This window comes from Penicillium atrosanguineum (genome assembly GCF_028827265.1).
Source record: "Penicillium atrosanguineum strain IBT 20685 chromosome Unknown utg000002l_segment0_segment0, whole genome shotgun sequence".
Lineage (NCBI taxonomy): Eukaryota > Fungi > Ascomycota > Eurotiomycetes > Eurotiales > Aspergillaceae > Penicillium > Penicillium atrosanguineum.
Window position 1 is genome coordinate 3,018,159 of NW_026623134.1, and position 9,786 is coordinate 3,027,944.

A 9,786-nucleotide genomic window follows, 5' to 3' on the forward strand; every position below is an offset into this window, starting at 1 on the left:
GAGGTAGGCGCTCCGAATGGATCAGATCCTGCTCGAGAGGGTCATGAGTTTCAAGAATGTGCATCAGCGGCGTCGAGGTGAGCCACAGGATGCTGAAGAGATACTGTCATTTGAGTATCACAAATTTGAAGTCCACCGGATCAACAATCGTAGACGCAGAATGACGGCGTGTGGATAGTGCCACGCTTCTGTTGGTTTCTGTCAGGAACCGAGGGGGGGCTCACAAGCCACGACGTCATTAGATCCACGCAGTGACGTGCCTCAGGTGTCGGTGGCGTCGATCTTTCTCCTTGCAACCACTTGCAACCAAAAGTAGCACCCCAATAGCGCTGAGGTATCCAAAGTACAGTATGTAACTAGAGCTTCGAGAATACATCGGCTGTCAGTCCATTCACGAGGAACGGATCGTCCGACCCGGGTGCAGGGCCCCAATGTGGGCCCAACTCCCGCTTTGAGGTGTCCACGCCTCGTGGGTACATATGTACTGTACATCTATCCATGCCGGTGCTTCCTAGACCAAACCCGGCATGCACCAGCAGATCAGGGACCCAATAATGGTCCATGAGAGTCCGTTTCACATCGGCTTCCGTGGTTGAGCGGTCACAACCTTCTCCGAGGCTGTCCTTGGTAGCACTCTGTCGGCATACCTCCAATGAAAACGGCACGGTAGGCAAGGATGGAGGATACGGATCCCAAGCTCTCGACAGTGGTGAGGCGAAATGAGTGAGCCCACTTTCCCCATAGCGTATAGCAGTGCTGCAGAACGACCCATTCGTGGGTTTGGTAAATTGGTGGATCATGTCATAAGAGGAGGGCAAGGTTGAGTATATGTTTGGGGCATTGGTTGAAGTCACACAGGTAGCATGCGAAAGATTCTCAGGATCGTCACGGAGGACATCTCTAGATAAGTCTGTGGGCTCAGTTGCGTGGCCTGGAGGGGAATGTATGACACGAGGTTCCTGCGTGTCCCTGCATCTGGGCACATGTGACCGAAAGGTGGGTTGACATGAAGCATACCTCGGGATGGAGCTCACTCCTTCTGGAATAGTCAAGAAAAACAATAACCATAGATGAAAAATAAATAAAAAAGTAAAAAAATTAAAAATTGAAAAATAAAAATAAAAAACGATTGAAAAATACTTAGGGCAAGCGACGTCTGTACATACATAGTCCCAAAGAGGAAGCTGTGATTGGTCGGTAACACCTGCCGGGGCTGGAAAGTCCGAAGTGGATCCTGGCAGCTGCCAACTTTGTCTTCGACTGTGTGCAGAGTGGCTCAACAAAAGTCCTGGAATTTGAGATTAGGAATCTTTCTCCCCCTCAACTAGACGTGTCTCCCAAGAAGAGTGGGGAGGAAACGGGCCCACGACCTCCGGTCCTTGCGAGGTCAATATACAGTGTCTCCTGCAGCGGGTTCCCGTATCCCGTACCCGACAGTCTGGGCTGATCGACCTGGTGCCTTGGATCCTCCCCGAGAAGCCTATCCCATCTTGTTGATCCGCGGACTTCCCCGATCCCGGGAGGTTATAATGTTTGGATGGGAACCCTCATCCACGGTTGATCAGGCCGCGTCTACAGGACTGCCTGTGTATATCCGCATAGACCGCCACCAGGATGTGAGCCAGTCTGGCTCAGACCCACTAGGCCTTCAATGATCCATGATCGAGCCTAGTGGGAGTGTACCAAGTCCTGCGTTCCCACCGTCCCCCCCTTGCCTTGTCCACGCAAAGTCAAAATACCGGCTGTCCAAGGCATGGGGTATGGGTAATATTTCGAGTGAAACCCTTGCCCTTTCCTATCCACCAACCTCAACACGCCTTCTTTCGGGGTAACGCCTCTGTATTTTTGGTTACTCACCCTCTCCTCGAGCTCCAAACTTGTACCCACATCCCTGACAGTGGCGAACCGGCCATGCATTGGCCTTTCTGTTTCGGACAGCCAGTTCTCCCATTCCAAATACGCTCCGCTTCTGTTCCCTGGTACCCTGGTACCCGGGTGATTGGAGAGGCCCCAATTCGAATTCTCCAATTCCCATTGCTATCGTAATACCTCTTGCCACAGAGTCAAGCTCGGTATCCGTGATTGGCCTGGAGACATACCAGTCCAAGCCTCAACCGCCTCTCTATGCACCAGAACAAGCTTCCCGAGGCATTTCTCAACGGCTCCACGTTTGTATTTGTCAGGGGACACACCGATCGGTGGCACCCGGCAGGGCAGAGCAGATTCCAGCCCCAATGCCCATTATCCTCCTTCAGGGCTGGTATGTTCAACCGGGGCCCGTCCGCAGAAAATCCTTACGCACAACAGAGTGCGACCCCACCGAGCCACAGGTATACAATCTTACTGTCCACTGTCCCTGGCTCCGATCTTCCCAATCGGTTCCATCCGCACTGGAGAAAATATCCTGCAGCTTACGCTTCTCTTCGTTCTCGCTCTTTAGCCACAGCTTGCCAAGTGTTGTTTTGAAATTGCCACTTCTGCGACTCCCTGTATTTTTTTTTTTTTTTTTTTTAAGTCCGAGGGCCCAACAGTCTGCACCCAAAAGTGGCATATCTAGAATTGTTCGAGGCCCGCCGAGTCCGGGTTGGCTCTCTTTCCTTTTTCCCATTCCCTGTTCTGGCTCAAGGTACGTGCATCTGGCTTTACAGTCAGTAGTCGAGACCGTCTCGGCTTGTCTGCGACGCAGACTAGACTATTTTCCTCTCCGGGTGACCCCCCGTGCTTTGTTCCCCCAAAGCTCGGAGTGCCTTCTCGACTTGCGCAGTCTAGGACTCTTTTTTGACCCAGCCTTTCATTCATAGCTCTCATCTGTCTCCTAGGCGAAAGAGTTTTCACAGGTAAGCCTTTGTTTGTCTTCTGCACAACTTCCCAATTCTGTGCGAAAGCGCAGCCCTACACACCGAATCATTCTATTGGCGGAGATGACTTCCCTTGTTGTTGTTTGGTCTTTTCCTTTTCCCCGTGTCTACTCTTCTCTTTTGCTTCTTGATACTGGGGCGTGGACCTATAAGTAACTTGGTGTTTAAGGGGCTTTAAACCCATTGCCCCCAAACTGATTGACACCCGCGCCGTCTCCACTCCTTCCAATCCTCTTTATAATATCCATGATTCCTCTATTCCCTGTTTACTCTCCTTCCTGATGACTCTCCATTTTTTTTCACTATGGCTGAGCCACTTTGCCTTTTACCGATGTCATTGCCCTGCCTAAGCGCGTGAAACGCGCACTATCGGCAATTCCTCTTCTGTCCTCTTCCCCTCCACACTCCCCATACCTTTCCGCGTCTTGGGGTCCCTGTTCCTTTTGCATCTTTGGTGTTGTTGCCACTGACTTGTCTCTTGTTCTTGTGCATGATTTCTTTCTTTGATGAGCGACTCTCATTAACGACTGTATAATTCCAGTACACAATATCCAGCTAGTACAGGTCTTGTCAACGTGTGAGGCGTTGTGTCTGGCAATCTCTGTGGAGGTCAACCCAGAAGGTCTCTCAAACACATCAGAAAACTTGGGTAATTTCACGAGGTAGGTTCAATCTTGAACCTCAATCCTCAGCGCCGACAAGATTCGCTAAACCAATTTTGTAGAGACTGATATCCGTTGTTCCAATTTTCCCGTTCTCGCCCATTCACATCGGACCCCATGGGCGATGTTCCTCCAGAAAAGATCAATTCAACCCGGGCAGGAGGAAAGAGTAGCCCCCTGGCGCCAATGCCCAATGTCTCGTCAATCCCCGGTCAGTCCCTCCATGGATGGTTTCGCCGGTCACTCAACGAACGGAATCACTGACTCCGACGGTTCGATGATACAGGCACCGTCCAGCCCGCCCGACCAGTACATGGACAACCGAGTTCGACGGGCTATCCAGGCCCCGGGCTTTATGGGCCCTCATCTTCCTTAGACATGGGTAACATGGCCTACTCGCTGCCAACTCTTCAGTCACAGTCGCCCTATGATCAACAGCATCTCGTCCAATTTCCATCACCAGCCCATGCCCAGGGTCTCGTCTATCCTGTAGCGTCCATGGGCCCTTATCCCGGTCAGAATCCTGGTGGCATGCCGTACGGAGTCCGTTTTGCCACACCCTATTCACCCTATGCCTTGCCTCAACACTCGGGGGCGGGTGGACCTGTTGGTGGCCACTACCCGCCCTTTGTCACGAGTCCGTCGATGCAGACCATGGGGCCAGGACAGGCGCCTGTATATGGTGCTACCTACTACCACGCACCTTATACAACCTCTTATGGACAAGGGCCGCATCCTTCGACCGGTCATTCACGACCGCCAGGTCCTCATTCTCGTCCGGCGTCTCGTGCTCGTGCACCGCCAAAAATCGCCGTTTCGACACAGAGCGATACTGATAAGCAGGCTGCTGAAGAGTATGATGTATCCAAGACCATCGTTGATGGCTCGAACCCTATGAGGCTGGGACATGGTAAGTGAAATTTTCCAGAAGAAATTGAAGAGACCGGTTGCTCATCCCTTTGTCCTCCACAGAGTCAACCATCTTACCCCAAACGATGTCGACCAGTTCAAGCACACCACGCGGACCACCACGGAAGCCCAAACAATCAGGCCACGCACTCTGGGTCGGAAATCTCCCACCAGGGGCAAATGTGCTGGATCTGAAGGATCATTTCTCGCAGGATGCCACTAAGGATATCGAGAGTGTGTTTTTAATTTCGAAAAGTAATTGTGCGTTTGTGAATTACCAGTCCGCGACGGCTTGCGCTGCGGCGTTGGTGAGATTTCACGACTCGAGATTTCAGGGTGTGCGTCTCGTGTGTCGACTACGCAAGGGTTTCACGGCACCGGGGTTCGGGGCTGGGGCTGTTACTTCTCGCTCACAGTCACGGGATGAGACGGTGAATGCCTTGGACGAGAGGCCTGCGGTGCAGGAGGCTACGGCTGGTCCTCGTGATGACGGATCCCGGTCTCTGGATCGGTACTTTGTTGTCAAGAGTTTGACGGTGGATGATCTGGAATTAAGCAAGCAGAGTGGGATTTGGGCGACTCAGACACACAATGAGACTAATCTAAACCAAGCCTTCGAGGTGAGTGGCCCTTTGACTCTTCCATTGTTTCCCTTCCTCTCCTCTGACTGACATGCGTTTTCTTACAGACCACCGAACACGTTTACCTGATCTTTTCCGCGAACAAATCTGGCGAGTACTTTGGATATGCCCGCATGCTGTCACCGATCAACGATGACGAAGAACTCGCACTAGAGATGCCACCACGGCCCGAGCCATTGACGGGGGCACCGGATGAATTGGATGTGACTACCACGGTGGCCACGTCGACAGCCCCGAGAGGTCGAATTATCGACGACTCAGCCCGGGGTACGATTTTCTGGGAAGTCGAATCGTCCGAGGAGGACGACGCACGTAGCGAGAAGAGTGTGGAGGAAGAGGTGGAAGTGGAGGCGCAGTCATTTGGCAAACCGTTCCGGATCCAATGGCTGTCAACCGAACGAGTGCCCTTCCATCGCACCCGCGGCCTACGCAATCCATGGAATGCCAACCGGGAGGTGAAGATCGCCCGTGACGGAACCGAAATCGAGCCGACGGTCGGCCGAAAACTTGTCCAGCTGTTTCACCTAACGTGATTCCTCGAGCTTTGTGTTCCTTGATGGGGAATGGGATTCTACCGGCCAGGGCCCAATGGCTAGATTATAGGGTCGAAAGCCAACGGACTTGAAAAATAGCACTAACGGGAAACGAGCAATACATGATGTACGTCCAATTTAATTCAGCCTTCTTTGTTTTTTGTTTTTTTTCTTCAGGTGCTAGATTCCCGGTTTCCCACACAATGAATATTTTAACTATATATATATATCTATTACATTGACCAGCGATCTCTCTCTCCCCCCCCCCCCCCCTTTTGCGTGTAGGTAGTTCAAATCCGGATGCGTAGATTACCTCATTCCCATGATGCTTTAAATAGTAGTGAGGGAGTGATGACCGAGGAGTGATGACTGATTCGACTGCAGAAGGCGATCGCCAAGACTAAAATACAGTGTGGCCCACTATTTACCAGATGCGGACACACGGTCAAATCACCGGCCAATCCGAACCGTCCAAACCGGACAGACTTCATCATCACTCCACTTTACTCCACTTTCCTCCACCGGATACGACAATCGCGCCACTTCTGCTTACCCCAGATATTCCAGCTTAGCCTAGCTATTCCTCCCTCTCTCTTTCCTCTCGCTGTGGCACCACACAATCCATCCCTGCACAACCCCCCCCCCTCATTGAATTTCATTCTTCTTCCTCGCCCTCCCTCCTCTCACACCTTCACTATACGATCCATTACTTTCCTATCCCTATCCCTATCACGATTTTCTCCCTTTTACTATCACCCGGGTTTCTTTTCCCTCCCTGGTGCTCCTTCTTCCTTCATTCGAATTTCACATGAGAAGGGCGGCCAGTCCGTCCAACATCTTTCTCACTTCCCCCTCCATCGATCCTTTGCTAGCCACCATGGCAAACGGCCGTTCCTCCGATCCCATCTCCGTTCCCGAATCAGATGCCCGTCCTCGGCGCGGTTCCATCGCCGATCTCTTCTCCAAGAGAGATTCGTCTGCCAACCAGGCCGCCGCCAACCAAGCCAACCAGCAGCGGCGCCTATCTATAACCACCCTTGGTTTGTCTGGTTCACCCACCCAGGCTTCCACCTTTGGAAACCGGGGAATCCGCCGCGGTAGCCTCTCCAGCTCGTGGGGAAGTGCCCCGAATGAGGACGCCGTGGCCGAAGATCTTGAAGGCTCTCCTCCCGGTGCAACTCCCAACTCACCATTCGCCCGACGGGTCTCCTTTGGGGCTCAGGCCTTGCGTGAGGCTCGCACTGGTAGCATTGGAAACGGTAGATACCCCCCCGCTACTTCTCCTGGAGCGCGGCCCACCCCGACCCCGACCGCCTCCAGTTCAAAACCCCGATCTCCCGCAAGTACTTCAACGTCTTCCCAAGATGAGAGATCTAACCCGCGGCGACTAGGCGAAGGCTTCAACTGGTCCGAGGCCCTCCGCTCCCGTGCCGAGCGTGCCCCTTCCGTCAGTGGCCCCGTCTCCCCTCAGAATTCCGCTGCTCGCCCGAACGGCCACCAGCGTGCCGCGTCGATCGCGTCCATGGAGCAACCCGTGCGGGAGATCCCCAAGCAGCCTAAGCAGAAAAAGCCCGATTTCTTCCAGGAGAAGATCTTGCGAGGTGACTTTATGGACTAAGCTGGCACTGCTGTCTATTTTTTTTATTTCTTATTTTTTTTTCAAGCGGGAGGCGTGTCCAGCATGCTTCCCACTCTTGTGTTTTTAGCCTTCTTACGCTCGTCTGGAGTGTTTCAAAGCGACCGACATTTTGACTTCACGAGGAGGATCAAGATTGATACTGGGTATCCTGGTCCTGCAATTCATCTGTCTTTTCTATTTGGTCTTCTCCGGGTATGAACTTCCCCCTTCCCGCCCTTTTTTATTTTCTTTTTCTTTTTTCCTATATTTATTTCCTTTCTGTTCTCATCCTGGAGTTTAGGGACGACCATCTGATATATGATTACAAATTGACATGAAATTTCTATTTTATCGTCTGATGATCTGTGTCTTCGGTTCCTACATAATCCCGTATACTGCATGTAGTGTAGTACCCTGCTGCCTCATCTCCGCCTCTTAAACTTACATTCTTCCTTTCGTCTTCTTTCGCATCCTTTTCTCATCCTCCCCCACACTGTCACATGTTACCAAACCCCTAGGCCGCGGACGGAGCTGCTGCGGCTGGGTTCTCCTCCAGGGTCTCAGCATGCATGTGGCCCGGACCTTCTGATTGCTTGTTACCCACCGATGTTTCCTCGTCACGGTTGACACCCTCAGCCACCTCGCGGTCCATAAGCTGTGCCGTCGTGAGCCGATGCTCCGGCGCTGGCGCCTCCCAGTTGCTGCTCTTCCACGGCTTGACTCGCATCACGTACATCATGTCCATCTCCTCCAGTGTTCTGTCTTTACCTTCAATGACAAAGAAGTACACCACCACCACGGCAATAGCAAGACAGCCAGCAAAGACATATCCGTATGCAAAGTCAATATCATGCGTGATAAAAGGTGTAAAGAATCCCAGCAGGAAATTCCACAGCCAGTTCGACGCCGTCGCCATCGACATTGCCCGGGCTCGGTATCGCGATGGGTACAGCTCGGCCACAATGGCCCATACCATCGGGCCCCAAGTCATGGCGAACCCGGTGATGAACAGACAGGCAAAAACGACCATGGCTGTCCCGGCTCCTGGAGTGTTGGCCGGTGTCTGGATGTCCAAAGAGAAATGTCCCACCGAGGCGAAGATCATGAAACAGACGAACATCCAGATACCACCTGCAATCAGAGACTTGCGTCGTCCGTAGTGCTCGATCACGTATAGGCCTCCGAACGTGGTGCCGAAGTTGACGCCACCCAGGATCATCTGTGTGACAAAGACGTTACTGATTCCGGCCCCGTTGAAGACCGTCGTACCCTGTTGTCCGAGGTCAGTTCTGTGTTAGGCAATGTGGATGGGGCCGGGGATCCGAACATAGTAGAAGAAGTAATTGGCACCGGTGAGTTGCTGGAACATCTGGAGAGTCATGCCCAACAGAATGCGATAGGGCATGCGAGGCGCCTGGAACATTTCAATCCAGCCATGCCATCCACCCCTAGATCCCTTCTCTGCATCAAGTTGGTCTTGGATCTCGAGAACCTCGTGTACAATCACTCGATGGTTCTCGGGAATTCCGTAGAGCCTGGACATGGTTCTCTTGGCCTGGTCTATGCGTCCATGCCGATAGTCGTATCGGGGACTTTCGGGGAACAGGAGAATGCCGAAGCCTAGCAACAACCCCCAGAGGAAGGTTATGCCCAGTGGAATTCTCCACGAGGCCGTGTTGTCCATGCTTTCAGTGCCGTAGTTGATGCAGTATGCAACGAAGATACCGAGCGTGACGAACAATTGGTAGGAGCTGAACACCATGTTAGTGTTTCTTGCGCCCCCCTCCCCCCTCTTTATCGCATAGATCACCGTGTGACGGGACTTACCAGACCATGGCACCGCGAATGTGTCGCGGAGCAATCTCACCCTGATACATGGGCACCAGCAACGAACAGGCTCCCACGCCAAATCCAGTGACAAAGCGGCCCATCATCATTTGATACCATTTTCCAAACGGAGAACTGATTTGAATGATCAGACCAACGTGCAAGATAATACACCAGACGAAGATCGACCACTTGCGGCCGATACGGTCTGCCAATGGACCTGCCAACAGAGCACCGATCAAGGTACCAATGGATAGCTAGGTTCATTAGCACTTGGTAAGTACCATCGAAGATCAGTAACATACCAAGGACACAATCAAGCCCGAACGCACGTTACTAAACGTATACTTGCCATTCTCAAGCTGGCCAAATCGCCGCTTGTAGTTGTTCATCTCCAGGAACCCGGAGATTTGACCGGTATCATAACCAAAGATAATACCACCGATTGAGACAAATGCACCGAGCACCAGCGACCGCCATGTCACCCATGGCACATGCCTTTCGTCAAAGGAACTGCTTCGTCTCTTCTCTTGGTCAGATCCTCCCGATAGATCCGTCGATGGAGGCGACTCAGACACCCCTTCACTTTTCTGCTTGCTCGCGAATGGAAACTTCATTCTGGTGGAAGGCAGATGATATTATGGGGGGACACCAATTCCATACGCCTTGAGAGAGAATTGGTCGACATGCAAAGATAAGGGAGATGTACTAAGGCGAAATTGTTAGGATTGCCAATGC

General features: G+C 52.4%; 3 protein-coding genes across 3 annotated transcripts; 2 read left to right on the forward strand and 1 right to left on the reverse strand.

Annotated features, from left to right (window-relative positions):
• Window positions 1–3,637: 3,637 nt before the first annotated feature.
• N7443_002933 (putative YT521-B-like splicing factor) lies at window positions 3,638–5,603 on the forward strand (the record flags this gene model as incomplete). The annotated part of the gene is made up of 4 exons (XM_056882989.1): window positions 3,638–3,731; window positions 3,807–4,430; window positions 4,493–5,049; window positions 5,118–5,603. The coding sequence occupies 4 exons, from the start codon at window positions 3,638–3,640 to the stop codon at window positions 5,601–5,603; spliced, it is 1,761 nt and encodes a 586-aa protein (XP_056744830.1).
• An 877-nt stretch (window positions 5,604–6,480) lies between these two features.
• N7443_002934 (uncharacterized protein) lies at window positions 6,481–7,221 on the forward strand (the record flags this gene model as incomplete). The annotated part of the gene is made up of 1 exon (XM_056882990.1): window positions 6,481–7,221. The coding sequence occupies one exon, from the start codon at window positions 6,481–6,483 to the stop codon at window positions 7,219–7,221; it is 741 nt and encodes a 246-aa protein (XP_056744831.1).
• A 514-nt stretch (window positions 7,222–7,735) lies between these two features.
• N7443_002935 (sugar porter family MFS transporter) lies at window positions 7,736–9,665 on the reverse strand (the record flags this gene model as incomplete). The annotated part of the gene is made up of 4 exons (XM_056882991.1): window positions 7,736–8,491; window positions 8,549–8,972; window positions 9,049–9,305; window positions 9,354–9,665. The coding sequence occupies 4 exons, from the start codon at window positions 9,663–9,665 to the stop codon at window positions 7,736–7,738; spliced, it is 1,749 nt and encodes a 582-aa protein (XP_056744832.1).
• Between the last annotated feature and the right edge of the window lie 121 nt (window positions 9,666–9,786).